Here is a 17,960-nt window from a genome sequence, read left to right as displayed (position 1 = left end):
CCATCATATGCCAGCAATGCCCCTCTGCTATGTACATCGGCCAAACTGGACAGTCTCTAAGGAAAAGGATAAATGGACACAAATCAGACATTAGGAATGGCAATATACAAAAACCTGTAGGAGAACACTTCAACCTCCCTGGCCACACAATAGCAGATCTTAAGGTGGCCATCCTACAGCAAAAAAACTTTAGGACCAGACTTCAAAGAGAAACTGCTGAGCTCCAGTTCATCTGCAAATTTGACACCATCAGCTCAGGACTAAACAAAGACTGTGAATGGCTTGCCAATTACAGAACCAGTTTCTCCTCCCTTGGTTTTCACACTTCAACTGCTAGAACAGGGCCTCATCCTCCCTGATTGATCTAACCTCGTTATCTCTAGCTTGTTTCTTGCTTGCTTATATATACCTGCCCCAGGAAATTTCCACCACTTGCATCCAAAGAAGTGGGTATTCACCCATGAAAGCTCATGCTGCAAAACGTCTGTTAGTCTATAAGGTGCCACAGGATTCTTTGCTGATCATGGAGTGATATCTTACACATTTGCTTTTCCATTGCTCTCTGGGTGACCGTGAATTTTTCTTCCTCCATTTTTGTTGTTGACCAGCTTTCCGCTCCATATATCATTGCTGGCAGAACAGTGCAATTAAACAGTTCTTTCCTTTTCTTTATGGGCAGTTCACCATCCACTAGAGACATCTTTATTTTGTTGAAACTTGCCTACCCTGCTTTTCTCCTCCTACTGCTTTCCCCTTTGAATGAGGTGTGTCTGTTCAGCTGCTGACCCGGATAAATATATTTGTTGACCTCCTCAATTAATTTCCCATTTATAGTGATGATTCCTGCTGCACAATGCTCATTCTGCATCCACTTCGTCTTCGACATGTTCACTTCCAACCCGATATCATGCAGAAGTGTTTGTAGTTACTGCAATTTGTTCTCCAGTTCTGCTGTGCCCTTTGCCGATATTACACAGTCATCAGTGAAGAGAAGATGTGTTAACTGTTCTCCATCAATTCTGATTCCTTTTCTCCATTCAATTTCTTGAACAGTGATTCCAGTATTGCTAAAAACAGATTCGGTGAGATTGTGTTGACTTGTCTGACTCCTCTATGTATAATAATGCAGGGGACATTGAATAATGTTATCTCTGTCAAACAATTGCAGTTCATTTCTTTCAACAGGTCAATTTACCTTGGGTCAATTCAGATTTCGCTGAGTGAGTTGAGTACAGCATTAGTCTCCACTGAGTCAAATGCCTTTTGGTAGTCGACAAATGCAATACACAATGGTACTTTATATTCCTTGTATTTTACGATGAGCTGCTGAACTGAGTGAATGTAATCAATTGTTGAATACCCTGAGAGGAAACCAGCTTGTTCTCTGCTTTCATGAATTTCAAGATCCTTCTTAATCTGATTGAGTATGACATGGGTGAAGGCCTTATACACTGGTGAGAGGAGTGTGATCGGATGGTAGTTGCTCAATTCTTCTGAATTGCCTTTCTTCATCAATAGTATTGTTTTCAAATTCTTCCATGCATCTGGAACATGCTTGTTATTGATGGAGATGGTGAACCATTGCACCAACGATTTGAAGAGAGTATCTTCCCCTGCTTTGAGATATTCTGGCGAAATATCATCCACACCCGGGCTCTTTCCTCTCTTTATGTTATGAACTGCATATTCAATTTCTTCCCACATAACGTCAGGAACTTCTTCTGTTGCCTGCTGCAGCAGTGTATGCTGAACATTGACATACAAGGAATAGAGATCATTGTAGAATTTTGTACATATTCCCTTCATTTTGCTCCTTTCTGATGTCCTTTCACCATTTTAATCTTTCAGCACAGTGGGATAACCTGTTTCAGCCTAACATCTCTTTCTACCTTCTTCAGACACTTGTTCTTTTTGGCCGCCTCTCTCAATTTCTTCTTTCTAAAGTCTTTGAGGTCTTCTTTGATCTCCATGTGAATTTCTTTGCACAGTGTTCTGTATTCTTCTCCCATTTTTCCTTCTAATTTCATGTGCACCCTCATTGCCATCAGATTCAGTTTTCTCACCGATCCTCTGCTTGCGTCCCAGCATTTTCAATGCCTTTGCCTTCTTAGCTGGTGAGATTATCTGAGAGATAAACTCTTCATAGTCCTCATTAATGTGCTTGTTGACCTTATACTCAAGGTCCATTTCCTGTGCAAATGCCTCTTTGTTGAAGTGCCATTTTGTTTTGGTTTCTGGCTTCTCTTGACTCGGTTTTTGTAGGCATTGTCAATGCATAGTTCTGAGTGCACCATCCGATGGTCTGAGCCTGTACAAATAATTTGTTCTCCTATTGTCGCTACATCGTTGAAGATTCATCTGGTATCCGTCAATACATAATCAATCTGATTTAGTGTGACTCCATCCAGGCTTTTCCATGTCCACTGCCATTGTTCTTTTTGAAATACTGTGTTCATTATGTGGAGATGGTTTGCCTCTGTGAATGCAAGCAGATGTGCTCCGCAATCATTTCTTACACCTTTACTGAATTTTCCCATATACTTTTCATTCTCACTCTCCTTTCCACCTATTATTGCATTGAAGTCCCCTTGAATGATTGTATAGGTGGACTGTTTCTGCATTGCCTCCACTAGCTCTTTGTAGGAATGTTCCATTTCTTTGTCTTCCGCTTCCTGCGCAGAAGCATACACCTGAATAATTTTTATCATTCTCCTTCTTTTTATGTGAACCATGGGAACTGCAGTATCACACAATAGATAGACATTATTTATTAAAGAGACCAGAAATTACCAAGTGCCCAGATTCAGAGGGATGTATAGTACAAGTATATTTTTCATACTGTTTGGTTGTTTACCAATTTGTTCATGCAATGATTAGAACTAAGCAATCCCTGATTGCAATTTGACAGGGTGGTATATTCATGTGCCAGGGCCTGATCTCACTCCCATTGAAATCAATGGAAATGTTGCCATTGACTTCAATAGCAGCATAGCCAGGATCCCATCCTTTACTCAGACAAGTACTGTTGTTCTTATGTAAGAAGTTCCTGGGCTAAATTCTCAGGTGCTGAGCCAAAGCTCACTGAATTCATATATTCATGGATTCCAAGGCCAGAAGGGACCATTATGATCACTTAGTCTGACCTCCTTTATAACGCAGGCCATAGACTTTCACCCTGCATCAAGCCCAATAATTGGTGGTAAAATAGAGTATCTCTTAGGATGCTGATGAGAAGATCTTAGAGGAGTTGGAAAAGACCTCTTTGTCCATAACAGGGGTTGTGATTAACCTTTATTGTGACTGTGTGGAGGAAGTACAGGAACTCAAGAAGATGGAGTTTGCATTCAGTGTGAACTAGGGTGTGGAGATTGGCAGGAGTCAAGGTGGCCAACTGGGATGTGGTTGGCAATTGGCAAGAATCAGTATATAGTATGTTGGCATTTGGCATCTGCCATTACTTACAGGATAATAGAGTGCTCTGTGTACTCCACAAACTCTTTATCGAATTGTGGACTCATTTCATTGTATTGGTTATGATATTTGAACTCCTCATTACGCTGGATCCCAGCTATTTTCAGGCTTGCTTACACTAGCGAAATTTGACAAAAATTCCTAACACTAGTGTCAGCTACACCAGCAACTTTGAGAGCCTTGAAGTAGACAGGACATAGGCTGCAGCCAATGTTTTAAGTATCAAAAGTAAATTACATCTTTGTTTTGAGCAGTGTGAGTGGACGCAGTGCTTAAAATGCTGGCAGCTGCCAAAAAACTATCTAAACTAGCAGCTGGATTCTCCTACCCACTCTCCCATGGCCCCGCCTGCCGCCCCCGTGCACCTTCCCTGAGTGTCCTTGCCTGCACCCTGGGCCACCGGCGGCTGCCACCTGCAGCTCTGCACTGTGCTGCGCTCTGCTGGCTCCCAGCATCAACTGCCACTGCAGGGTCCTAGCGCCCCCAAGCACTAGGGCCGGGGCAGGCTGACCCCGACCCTGCTCTTCCACCTCAGATGGATGGACCCTTCCCTTTCCTGGCGTCACCTTCCACCAGCACAGCCCCCGCCCCCTGCCTGCTCCTGCCCCACGCTGGGCAAGGGGAAGCTCCAATCCCCACCCCCAATGAGGCTACAACGGGGGTCAGCAACCTACGGCACGTGTGCCACCTTTGGCACGTGAGCCAATTTTGCCTGGCATGCAGCTGCCAGCTGGGGTCACGGCCGGCTGAGTGAATGGAACCCCAGACCAGCAGAGGCTGAGCGGGGCCGGCTCCCTGGTGTGCTCCCTGGCTCCCCCCTCACCACGCTCGGGTTCTGCGGCTCCCAGGAGTGTGAGCCGCCGGGGCACAGGGCCCTGAGCCTGCTGCGGGAGGGGCAGTGGTGGCGGCTCACACTCCCGGGAGTGCAGAGCCTGAGCATGGCGAGGGGAGAGCTGAGAGGCGCACGGGGACCACTGCCCGCATGCATCCGCTGCAGGAGCCCTCCCCCTGGGGAGGGGCACCAGGCTGCAGCCTGGGCAGGCATGCCCCCGGCTCCCCCTTCACCGCACTCGGGTTCTGCGGCTCCCAGAAGTGTGATCCGCCACTGCCGCTGCCCCTCCCTCAGCGCCTCCCCTCCCACTGCCTCCGCACTCCACATGGAGTTTTGCCTCCACATCTGACTGGCATGGGCATGGTAAGGGGAGTCCCGGGGGGCAGTCAGGGAGCAGGGGGAGGGTTGGATGGGTCGGGAGTTCTGGGGGTCCTGTTGGTGGAGTGGTTGGATGGGGCATGAGAGTCCCTGGGGGTGTGTCTGGGGGTGGGGATGTGGATAAGGGTTGGGGCAGTCAGGGGAGAGGTAGGGGGTAGGGTCCTAGGAGGGCAGTTAGGGTGGGGGGGATCTCAGGAGGGGGCAGTCAGGGGACAAGGAGCAGGGAGGCTTAGGTAGGGGGTGGGGTTCTGGGGGGCAGTTAGGGGGTCCCAGGAGGGGGCAGTCAGGGGACAAGGAGCAGGGGGAGATTGGGAGTTCTGACTGGGGCAATCAAGGTGGGAAGTGGGAGGGAGTGGATGGGGGTGGGGCTAGGGCAGGGCTCTCCCCTCTTTTTTGATTGTTGAAATATGGTAACCCTAGGCAAGGGGGGAGACAGGGGGCATATGGGGGCTGGTGCCGGCATACATTCACTACAGCCTGCAGGAGCCCCCAGGGGGAGGGCGCCGGGCTGCAGCTTGGGCAGGAGGGGTGGGGAGGCGCAGCTGCTCCCCACTAGTGGCACCACTGCCTTTGCAGGGCTGCTGCCTCCCTGCACCGTGCCGGCTCCTCCATGGCTGGGGCTCGCTGCTGCCACAAGCAGGACACTGTGGCTCTCCGGTGCCTCCGGAAGGCGGCTCCTCCCTGCCGAGCTGCTGCAGCGGCGCAAGCCTGGCAAAGCCAGTGAGTGGACTTGGGGGGGCACCTGGGTGGGGTGGAGAGGGCTCACGAGGGGGCTGTGCTCCCTCCAGGGGAGTTCAGGGGGCGGGGATGGGGGAACCTGGTCTGGGGAACAGTTCCTGGGCATAGCTGGCCCCTGGACAGGCTGGCCCCTGGGGTCTATAAAGGCTCGTTGGGATTTGCCCCTCAATGAACCAACGTGCGGGGGCGGGGGACGCAAGGTGGAAGTTTTGCCTAGGGCACAAAATATCCTTGCACCGGCCCTGCCCCAAGGGGTGCATGCACCCCAAGTTAAGAACCACTGCACTAAACTGATAAGATCTGCATTTTAATTTAATTTTAAATGATGCTTCTTAAACATTTTAAAAAACTGGTTTACTTTACATACAAAATAGTTTAAAGACTTATAGAGAGAGACCTTCTAAAACATTAAAATGTATTACCAGCATGCAAAACCTTAAATTAAAGTGAATAAATGAAGACTCGGCACACCACATCTAAAAGATTGCCAACCCCTGGGCTACGAGGGGCAGCAGCAGGGGAGTAGGCACACACGTGATGGCAGCCCCACTCCACCCACCACAGAGGAGGTGAGGGGGCTTCCTGGAGAGGAGCATGTGCAGTGACAGTGGTGCGAGCTGAGTGTGCTGCCAGTGGGGAGAGAGCTGGTGGGAATCCTCTCTGGCCCCAGACGGGGGAAGCCTGCCTGCATCCCAAACTCATCCCTGGCCCTGCCCCACCCCAGAGCCCGCATGCCCAGCCAGAGCCCTCACCCCCCCTGCACCCCAACCCTGTGCCTGAGCCCCTCCCAAACCCCTCAGCCCCAGCCCAGAGCCTTCACATTTTTACATTATTTAAATATATATATATATATCGGCTTCCAAGGCAGGTTGGGTGGGGAGCAGGACTTGGACCTGTTCTGGGCACCACCAAAAATTATACAAACCTGTTGCCCCTGTGCACCCCTACTTCCCGTGCCCATGGAGACCCGCTGGCACTCTGCATTGACCTCCCGTGGTTCAGAAAATTCTCTGATTCAGCACTGGTCAGGTCCCAACGGTGCCAGACTAGAGAGGTTCAACCTGTATAATGCTATTCTGTCAATTATTTTTAGGATCTTGATTTCTAAAAGCTCTTTAAAATTATGGCAAATCAAACTGATGTCATTAATTTGTTTCTTCTGTTTGTATTAAATTAATCTGTATTTTACACCATATAACTTGAAAAAATTGTTATTGCAACTGGTTGTAACATTCTAAATTGTCACATGCAGTATTGCCTGACAAAACGAGTGACCTGTTAAGTTAATAGCAAGGAGAAAAAAATAGGGATGAAAAGTAAAGGGCGTCTCCAAAATTCCTCAGAGTTGTGTGAAGAAGCAGTTACCCAGATCAAAAAATATGGTTGCTGCCTATAACATACTATGATTTACACATATTAAAGAAGCCTGCTAAGTTTCCTTCATAGTGTTTCCAAAATGGCTTAAAGGAGTTTACAAATCCCTTCCCAATACAGGCTGGTCTTCCAAACCACAGTAGAGGCCTCCCCAGGGCACACAAAGGGACAGAGGACATGTAATTCTGTAACAGATTTATTCCTTTATCAGATACTGACTTGACATCGATTTTATAGAATATAATAACAACAGGGACACACACACAAACACACTGGCCATTACTATGTGTTCACTGATGAATAGCTGTATTTATTCTTCAGCCTTTGCCTTCTTCCTCCCCAGCTGAAAGTGTTTCTCTCTTCCCTTTTCAGTCTTTGAAGGGGAAAGCGGTTGTATGGATCCAGCACCCAGCGATCACGTTTCTGATACTTTCTGTGCAGTCATAAGCCCATGGGGCCACATTAGCCTGGGCGTTTGGGGGGAGCAGGTGGGCTGAGAAATCTGTAATGGGCCGAAAAACCTGTTCATGTTGAGGGGATGAAGAGGCGGCCGTCCCCAACCAACCCCCCACCATTATTAAAGGAACATTTTAATTATCCTCCAGCCAGTGGCTCCTGCCCCCGTGCGAGCAACAGCCTGGCCACTCCCCAGTGTCCCGCCTCCTCCTCCGCCTGCAGAGCAACAGACTGAGCGGCCTCCGCAATGTCAGCTCCGCAGCAGCGGGGAACCTGCAGAGACAAGGCAGGGCGGGCGTAGTGCGGGGGCAGCCTCCCCCCCGTGCCAGGACAAGGTAAACGGAGGGAAGGGGGAAGGACGCCTTGGGCTGCGATCGGGGATTCCCTACCCCCCTCACCCGCCTTCTCGCTGTATGACTCCGTCAGCCCCAACCAGCCCCGTCGGCACACGCAGCGCCCCGAGCCTGGCTGGAGCGGATTCCACAACAAAGAGCCGGGGCCAGGAGCTGCCCAGCTGCCGCCGCTGAGAGGGAAACGGGGAGGCCGAGGGGGCTACTCGGGAGTCGAACAGACCCCACCGCTCGCAGGGGAAACCTGCAGCCGACAGACTCGAGAGCGACGTTCACGCACCAGCTGGAGGAGGAGGGAAATCTGGTACCTCAGCAGGTCCAAGGCTAGCGAGGCGAGGCGAAGCGAGGCGAGGGAAGGGAAGGGAGGGGGCGCGGGGAAGAGGCAGCGAAGGGTAAATCCCGCGGGCAGAGCTCGTGGCGTGGCTCGATATTGACGCAGGTTAGTCGGGGAGCAGCCGGCCATCTGCAGGAGAAGCACCTCTCCGGGGTGTGTGGAGGGGGTGGCCCCCCTGTCGAGGGGGGTTATGGCCACAGCAGTGGAGCTCTGGTGACTCCGGGAGCAGCGCTAGTGCTGCAATGCTGCCAGCAGCAGCCCCGGTGAAAGGAGGCGTCTGAGCAGAAGCAGCATCGCCTGGCCCCATCGTCTTTCTGTCTCTCCCGCCCTCCCCGCTCCCGGCTCAGACGTTTCTGTCGCCCTCGCTCACGCCGAGGAGCGCCCTGCTCTCTGCAGAGGGGCCACGCCGGGGCTCGCCAGGCAGCGGCTACAACCGAACCCGCCAAACACAACATGGCCACTCTGCTCCGGAAAATCGGGCTCATCCGGCTGCACAACAGGGACACGGAGGATCCCAAGCACCATCACCACCACCGCAGCAGCAGCAGCAGCCAGCAGGGCTCATCGATCCGAGCCAAGGGCAGCCAGAAGAACAGCAGCAACAAGCAGCAGGGCAGCGCCGGCTGCAGCAGCGGCAGCAGCAGCAGCCCCAGCAAGGAGGGCAGCCCAGCGGGCAACAAGGCCAAGAAAGTGCTGGAGCTCTCCAAGCAGCCGCCGCAGCAGCCTGGTTCGGGGGGTCCCAAGGAGAAGCCCCCGCCCCACAGCGCCAGGGAGCCCGGTGCGGGTAAGGAGCCCAAGTCGCAGCTGCTGCCGGGGGGGAGCAGCAGCGGCCGGGCCGGCTCTGCCCAGCTGGTGCCGCCCCCGTCGGGCTCTGCCCCGTTGGCGCCCCTGGGCAGGCAGCAGCATTGCACGCAGGTGCGGAGCCGGCGGCTGATGAAGGAGCTGCAGGACATCGCCCGGCTGAGCGACCGCTTCATCTCGGTGGAGCTGGTGGACGAGAGCCTGTTCGACTGGAATGTGAAGCTGCACCAGGTGGACAAGGACTCGGTGCTGTGGCAGGACATGAAGGAGACCAACACCGAGTTCATCCTGCTCAACCTCACCTTCCCCGACAACTTCCCCTTCTCGCCGCCCTTCATGAGGGTGCTCAGCCCCCGCCTGGAGAACGGCTACGTGCTGGACGGCGGGGCTATCTGTATGGAGCTGCTCACCCCTCGCGGCTGGTCCAGCGCCTACACCGTGGAGGCGGTCATGAGGCAGTTCGCAGCCAGCCTGGTGAAGGGTCAGGTAAGGGCTGGGGCACCCTGGGTTCTGTGCGGTGTCAGCTGTTTCCTTACTTGCAGGGGTTTAAGCCCCCATTCCCGCACATCCTGCTCCCTGGCGCTGACCTCCTGGGCCAATGGCTCCCGTATGACCTTGGCCAGGTCACAATACTAAGGTGGAGGGTCACCCGCTCTCCCTGGTCCTCAGTTAAATGGGGATAATAACACTTCTCTATTGCACAAGGGCGAGAGCGTCAGTCATGTGGGTCAGGTGCTTGGAGAGCCTCTCCTTTCAGTTCTATACAATGGTAACAGGGGGGTGGGGGGAGATCTGAAAGGAATGGCTTCATCCCCCCTTTTCTATACTTTGTCCTGTAGCTGACATTATAATTTCCTAAATATATAATGAAAACTGCTGGAGGAGCCATCCCCAGTAGACAACCCCTTTGCGTTGAGCAAATTATCTTCCAGATTTCAGGTAACATTTGTTCTATCTTGAATTAAAACCTCCTTCCACTAGTCAACCTAGACTGGCTGGCCTCCTGCTTTAGACAAGTATCACTGTATAAAGATATACACTGCCTTGAACTGCATCTTCCAGACTTTTGTCTGGCATCTTCCTGCCCTCTCAAGAATTGCACAGATAAAATACTGGATGGGATAGTGGGCAATTATTGGGACTCCCTCAGCACCTTGTTTTTGATAGCTCTAACAAGTTTGTCTCCTTGACATTAGTTACACTCAGGCTACAATTCTTCCCTAGTGCTGAGCTACGAACATTGCTGTGCAGCTTAAAAATCTTGTTGTCTAAAAAACTAATCAAGTAATTGTTTACTATACATTAGGTTCATAATGGCTAGCCCTGGAAAAGATCTTTTGGCTCCTCCAGCCAGAACAGAATATGTAATTCCTCAATAGAGGATGTATTAGATATCAAATGATGTTTTTTCTTAGCCAAGAAGAAATACTACTGTTGTATTCCGTTTTCTCTCTCTCCCTTAGAACACCATTGAAAATGAGATTTTCATGAAATATTTATAATGAATGAATATTTTTTTTGTGAGATCTCTAGCCCGTCCTCCTTTATGTTCATTACAATGTGCAAGTTGCCTGTGTCTATGTAAGGTGGTTTTCCGATCATGTAGTGTGTCCTTGAAATGTTGTCTTTCCACTTAGCCCACACACACAGGTTCATGTCCTCTAGCAATAGTAGACAATGCAAAATGGTGTTCTTTCTTTGAACAAAGGTAAATAAACTCACTGGATATCTTTTGGGTGGGTCATTTGTTTAATAAATAATTACATTATTGTTACAGATTTACTCACATTCACTAATGGGACTGCTTGTGTGAGTAACTGATCATCAGTAGCTTCACAGACTGGCCCATAAAGGAGGTGTTTCATAGAATATCAGGGTTGGAAGGGACCTCAGGAGATCATCTAGTCCAACCCCCTGCTCAAAGCAGGACAAATTCCCAGACAGATTTTTGCCCCATATCTCTAAGTGGCCCCCTTAAGGATTGAATTTACAACCCTGGGTTTAGTAGGCCAATGCTCAAACCACTGAGCTATCCCTCCCCCCTTGAACCTTGTCTGACCCTTTTGGGAAAGACATTTCCACAGTCCTCACCTCCTCCTTCAGTCTGGCTCTAGGTCTGCTACTCATTTATTCAGTTAGTTCATACTGTATGCCTTGTTTCACTTGAAGATGTCAATTTCCATAGGTCACCTTGGAATTCAAAGAAATATCTACCCATAAAAAGGAGGCTTACTTAATTTAAAATAGATCCATGGTATATTAAACCTCAGTAGTATTTGTTTTGTTATGTCCCATTACTTGTTATTCATTCTTTTTACAGTGATCATGTTTCTCATTGTGTTTGAATAAGGATTGAGAAGTATTATGTTAAAATCTTTCAGACCAATTCTTAAACTATTGTAATATTTTTCTGTGGTTTGTTTCTACCCCTAAACTGAAAAGGGTCAAAGGAAGTTTTAATGGTATAATTTTGTTTAAATGTTTTGTTTATTCATATCATGGCTCAATATGAAAAATGTTAAATAAAATACTTAGATTACTAATCAATTAAACATTAGTCTTGAACACACTGTAAAATTTCACAATCTTCTCCTTTTAATCACCAAAAGGATTTCTGAAATAAAATTCTGTTTTCGGTTGCAAAGAAAGGATGGTTTCTTCAAAGCAAAGCTTTTCTTTTTTGTTGAACTAAATCTGTTCAAGCCAAAATTTATTAGAGTACTGCCAGCAGTTTGATCTTAGGTATTTAATATGAAAAAGTCATGTATGTATATTGATGTGTATTTGTGAGATAAAGTAAAAATGCTCAGTTAAAATTACTGCCAATAATTTAATAGGCAAGTAGCCATAAAAGGGAAATTTGAAAGCTATGCACTGTGCAATGCAAGTTAATATATATATTAACAGTAATATAATATATATATGTCAGTTATAGCCTGATAATCTGTGATAGATTACTATCCTGTAATAGAACCCATGCACTGTGTAATGAGAGCCATGTTTTTTGTAATCAGACTCATGTTATATAATCTTGATTCTATTGCATAAGTGCAAGAGCTGAAAGTGCAGACACTTTAGAATCCTAATACCATTTTCATATTTTAAACATTATCTTCTCTTGACTATTAGTTTAATGGGAACATATATCTTAAAGTCATAAGAATATAAATGTTGAAAATATGTAACCACTGATCCTGCAAAAATGTACATGGTTAATTCTTATCATGCTGCAAGTAGTCACATTGACTTCAGTGTAACTAACTGCACAAATAAGGATAATTCATGTCAGATTAATTAACTAATATCTGTACAATGGTTTAGCATATAAAACATTGTGAAAATGCTAAATATCATTATTATTTAAATAAGGGTTTGAAAGAGTAGGCCCTTTCCGTAGACTAGAAATGACAGTGCAAGAATAAATGATAATTACTAGCATACAATTCCACTGAAGGATTATGAAGCTATCATAAAACATGCCAGAATAATGCAGAATCAAAATTCCTCATTTGAATTCCAGCTTGGTAGTCACCACTAGCCTGTGCATTAACCCTTATATTGGGCGTTATCTTCAAGGGAATGCCATGCATGCAGCTCTTGTAGGTTCTGGCCCAATATGAGCTCAATTCTGCTCCCACACAATTCAGTGGGCGTTTTTGACTTTAATGGGAGGCAGATCTGGCCCACAGAACAGTTACAGGATCAGGATCAAAAGTAGCACTTCCATTGTTAAAAGAAGACTTAAGATAATATATATTAAACATTCTAACTATTAAGCATGTAGAATATTTCACATGAAAGAATTCTAAATATATATGCCCCAGTCCTGTAAGCAATTAGGCAAGAATGTATCTTTAATAAGACTTATGTGAGCAAAATTACTCAAGTGTGTCAATGCACCATTTGAGATGTTTGCCTACTTTTTTCACTTTCACCAGTTTGAACAATATAACTAGGCTGGTTAGTTTCATTTTTTGTTTCTAGTCAAGCCCACTTTTTGATATTTATGTACTATAATGCTGTTCTGTGTTAGTTTCCAACACTGTAGAGGGAATGCTTACATTTTGTGTTGAAAATAAAAATGCCTTTCAATATATTTCTCATATTAGGGTTTTGTCAAAAACAAAAACTAAGCAAGTGAACCCTAACCGTTAAGCCAAACCTATCATGCTTGATAGAGTCCAAATAACACTCATTCACCAATTCCAGGAGTATATCTTGCTCTAAAAATTTGCCATGGGTTAGAGTTTGCCATACAACATCTCACTGGGAAACATACTTTTGTTTATTTTTACTATCTTCGTGTAAGTTGTTTCAGCCATTTATATATTTTAGGAATGCCAAAAACAAAAAGGTTGTGTGTGTATAGGCCCCGATCCTGCACAGTGAGAATTTTACCATTAACTTCAGTGGGCACAGGATCAAGCCCTTGCTTTCAAAGACTCTGGTCCTGACTAAATGTAAGCACCTGAGTAGTCCCTTTGAAGGATTGGAGCCTTCAGTTCTAACACTGCTTTGGGATTTTGTTTTGTTTTTTCTTTTTCTTTTGGAAAAAAAATAAAAGATTTTGCAGGCCACAAAACTAACTAACTAAATAAAATTAAACAAGACAAGTAATTATTTTACTCGACTAGTTAGGAAAAAGAAATAGACAAACTTTGTATAGGAGGTATAATCCATATCTCAGAGAACACACATGTAAAAATAACTTACTGAGTTAACAAGATTACTACTGTTACCTAATAAAAAAGGTCATGATATTGATATTTATAAATCTATCTTTGAAAGCCTTTTTAGTTTGCATATTTAAGACATGCTCTAAGTTCCATTAGATTACTGCATATGTACTATAGAGTATTTAGATTATATAATGTTGATTTTTTTTAGTATGCAAACTAATATTAACACAAGAGAAGAGTTATTAAAATGAATCGTGTCATTGAGCTAAAATTGATCAGAGTAGATCTTTGTTTATACAAAACATTTGTTGCAAATTAATATTAATAGCCTGACTGAATTTCTTTCATTGTGGAATTTACAGTTTTAGATTTATGGACTCCCAACTTTTTACATTGAGTGATAATAGCATATTTGATATGTAAAAGTAATAGGACCCAGTCTTTCCCCCATTGATGTCAATGGTAAAACTTCCATTAACTTCAGAAGGAGCAGAATTGAGCCCTTCCTTAACCACAGTGGTGTGAGTTAATGGCATGAGACCAGTTCTATTGGGAGTTGATGCTGCTTAGCACCTTGCAGGACGTTCTCAATACCTCAAAGGGCTGGTCCCATATTTTCTGCCTTAACTCTGGATCTCTTTTTAAAAGATTATTGGGCCATGAGCTGTACATTAAGAAGGGTTATTATTATTATATATTTATTATTACTGCTATGTAACTGGTTCCTGATGTACTCATTGCTGACAGTTTGGTGAGCAAAACCTAATGACTTGTCTACACTTAAAATGTTGCAGTGGCTCCACTGTAGTGCTTCAGTGAAGATGTTACCTACGTTGACAGAAGGGGTTTTCCCATTTGTATAGGTAACCACCTCCCTGATAAGCAGTAGATACGACAGGAGGATTCTCCCATCAACCTAGTGTTGTCTACACTGGGGGGCTCAGGTCAGTTTAACTGCATTGCTCCGGGTGTGGATCAACCTGATTTCCTAGTGTAGACTAGGCCTAACTGCCTGCACTAGAGTTCAAATCCTGACCCCACTGAAATAAATGACAAAACTCCCATTGACTTTAGTGGGGATTTCACCTGAAGAGTTAAGATAGCTTTAGAAGAATACATTTGAATATCATCATCTGACACTGCATCAGGTCCTAGACAGAATATTGTTTGTCATCTTGGAGCACTCTTGACCCAGTAGAACCTTTTACATCTATGTGGCTAGCCTTAGAGAACTGCACATGTAACTTGTAGCAGATGAAGTTAAGTCCTTTTATTTTTCTTAACAATTTGGTCTTCAGAAATTTGTAAATCATTCTAGAATAGTAAGTATTGTCCTTACAATATTAAATGCTATTATTCACTGAATAAAGGAAATGGGAGTAGTGCCAGTCATATAACTGTAATAAAAAAGCAGAGAGTCTGCTGTAGCTCACATTTATTTAATAATATGATGCATGACTGAGATCAGTGCATATCCCTTCAAACCCTGATGCTATCTTGTTACTTGCAAACAAGCATTCTTCAAAATGTATCCCAAAGCAGTTACTATTGCTATAAAAGTAATTGAACCATTTTATTTGCAGTTTTGCAAACTGTGTAAACTCTGTAGATGATAATCAGATAAAATAAGGAACATCCCTAAGGCTCAACAAGAAAATTTTAAGTCCTTAAATCAACTAAACCAAAACACCCCCATTTTATACTTTGCAGGAAAAAATCATAACTTGTTTTCTTTAGTGAACTAAAATAGTTTCAAGAGAATTTTTTTCCTATTTGCTACATGTTAAAAAATTTTCTGTTTGAACTGTCAAATGAAGCCATGCTGCTTCACTATATAATGCTTGAATCTGTTTTATTAAAATGATGAAAGAAGTATGGCTGTCAATGTGGAAATAAGAAATCACAAACCACCCATTTTATTTAAAAATTGCTGAAGTAGCAGGAAAGCATTACCTAATTGTTTCAGGACCCTGGATTGGATTAGTAATACTGGTGGGCTGTCCTGCCTTTAGTCACTGTGTTTCATGTGTTCTCTATCTGGTTGAGGGGACAAAATAGTTTAAGATAATTACTAGCTAAATGATGACTCTGCAGGTTGTGGCATTTGTAAAGCTTCCCTGTTGTAAAGAATATATGCTGCTTGTTTTTGTATCAAGTAGGACAAGTATGAGAATGCAGACAGGACCTAATGTCCTAAAAATAGGAAAAAACTAGCTGGGAGTGTTTAAATGTCTAGAGCTTGATTTAAGCTGATCAATCCAGGTTTTTGTTTTCTTTTTTTAATATGTAACATTTTATAATTCAGGTTATAATGTAAAGTGTACATTCAGGCATCTTCAAAAATAATTTGTTTCAACCATCTATGGAATGTATACAAGAGTGTATACTTTACAAATAGAGTGTATGCTATAGAAATTAATTTGTTGCTAATTTATTTTTCCATTTTTAAAAGTGCATCCGTCACAGTTGACTCTGCATGTATGAAACTTAAAAACACCACAACATTAGTTAATATCATTTTATTAAAATGAGATTCAGTCACAGAATCCATCTGTTAAACATAACCTAAGTATCTCCCACCTTTACCCCCTGAAGCAAAAGCCTGAGCAAACAGACGGACTTTTTGATAGACTCCACCTCTTTCCAATATGAACAGTGGAAATGAATTCAAAATCCATGAGCCTTCACTACCCTCCAGACATTCAATTTAAGGATTGTTAACATGGACCCATCAGCTAATTTCCACTGCTGCAGTTATCCCTAGGAAACTTGGTAGTCAGAGGCTTGGCGTACACTACAGTTAGGTCAATGTAAGGCAGTTTACATTGAACTAACTCTGTAAGTGTCTACACTACAATGTTGCTCCTGCCAGTATAAGTCGCCCACTACACAGACCTAATAAATGCTTAGGTCGTTGTAGTTAGGGTGACGCAGTGTCTCTGTAGACGCTGCATTACTTACATGGCCTGCTGGCTATCAGCTCTGCGTGGGGCTCACAGCTTGGGCTGTCGGTGTCCCACAGTGGTGAGGATGCGCACCACCGCACAGGAGGCAAAGTGTAGACATGAATCACCACAGTAATTACTGTGGAGGATGTACGTCAACCTAATTTAGGTTGACTTAATTTTGTAGTGTAGATAAGATAACTAGATAACCTAAGATAACCAGAACCCAAGCCACACAGAGCTTTATACATTACATTTAGTATGTGATTGTTTTCTGTTAATTGGTTATGCCTCCTGGGCTTACCCCAGGTGAATGACTTCAGGCATGGGTGGTGAGGACAAGTGTTTAGAACCATGACTGAGAGCCACATTTAGTAGTATGCAAGACTATAAGAAATGACAAAGGTAATGATCATTAAGTAGCAGGCATGTCACTTGAAAAGATGTGAACTTTAAGCAGAAAAAATAAGGAATAAGGGCTTGTCTTCGCTACCAGGGTAAGTCAACCTAAATTACGCTACTCCAGCTATGTGAATAACGTAGCTGAAATTGATGTCACTTAGGTTGACTTACTGCAGTGTCTTTACTGTGCTGCATCGACAGGATACACTCTCCAGTCGACTTCCCTTATTCTTCTCGAAGAGCTAGAGTACCGGGGTCGACCAGAGAGCACTCTGATGTTGATTTAGTGGGTCTTCACTAGACCTGCTAAATCAACCCCGCTGCATTGATTGCAGCAGCGTTGATCTCCCCGTAGTGAAGACAAGCCCTTAGATACATGAAGAAAATCAGGTATGTCGTTAGCAATCTGAGAGCTATTTTAGACTATAATTTACGAAGCTCGGATTTTAAACTTCAACTTTTATTTGCACCATTGAGATGCTGGAAAGTGATGTATGATCTGAAAAAACAACATCGTTCATGTACATTGTGCTGCTGTCCTGACTATAGAGTGTATTATTATGCAAATTTATTCTCTGGAGTGGGAGTGGAAACACAGGGATTCCAACTCACTGAGATAGGAAGATGTCTTAATTCTTTTAAACAGAAGGGAGAAAATAATCTTCACTTTATCCCTTCAAAGTATACACAGCGAAACAATTCTAAAGATTTTTAAAATATTCTAAAGTAGTACCATATTGTTAAAAATAATGATCAAATTAGTGAAATAATTAAAAATGAGAAAAATTACTGTTTTTAAAACATACTTTCTTGGCACATAGAACTAATTCTCCCTTGGCTGATACCCTGAATAGATGATTTCTTAAGAAACACCTGCTTTTATCACAACTAATTAGATGCAATTTTGTATGAAGAGCCTGAATCACACAAGTAGTCTCCATTTACTTTGGTGGGGCTGCTCACTTGAGTGAGTTGTGTAGGATTTGCCTTTTTTGTCAAATATTGTAAATAATCACACTTCTGAAATAAGAGTCAAATCTTGAAGGCCTTACTGAGGGCCTAATTGTCCTATCTCGCAGGAAAATATGTGGGAGGAGTCACAAGTTGCTATTCTGTAGGGCAGGGACAGTTTGGTCCACCTGGACCAGGCTATGGGGCTACCCTCAAACCCTGAAAATTCCCTAGGATTGGAACAAATCC

The 17,960-nt window shown here is 44.7% G+C and overlaps 1 protein-coding gene across 1 annotated transcript in view; it reads left to right on the top strand.

Annotated features, from left to right (window-relative positions):
• The first annotated feature begins 7,450 nt into the window (after positions 1-7,450).
• UBE2QL1 (ubiquitin conjugating enzyme E2 Q family like 1) overlaps positions 7,451-17,960 on the top strand; it is a 39,204-nt gene continuing 28,694 nt past the window's right edge. Inside the window, exon 1 of the mRNA XM_045002939.1 lies at positions 7,451-9,220. Within this exon, the coding sequence (XP_044858874.1) occupies positions 8,387-9,220 (834 nt within the window). The 5' untranslated portion in view covers positions 7,451-8,386. The remainder of the gene's footprint in view (positions 9,221-17,960) is intronic.

Source organism: Mauremys mutica, chromosome 2 (genome assembly GCF_020497125.1).
Source record: "Mauremys mutica isolate MM-2020 ecotype Southern chromosome 2, ASM2049712v1, whole genome shotgun sequence".
Lineage (NCBI taxonomy): Eukaryota > Metazoa > Chordata > Testudines > Geoemydidae > Mauremys > Mauremys mutica.
Note: the sequence above shows the minus strand (reverse complement) of the source record. Positions and strands in the feature narration are given on the sequence as shown.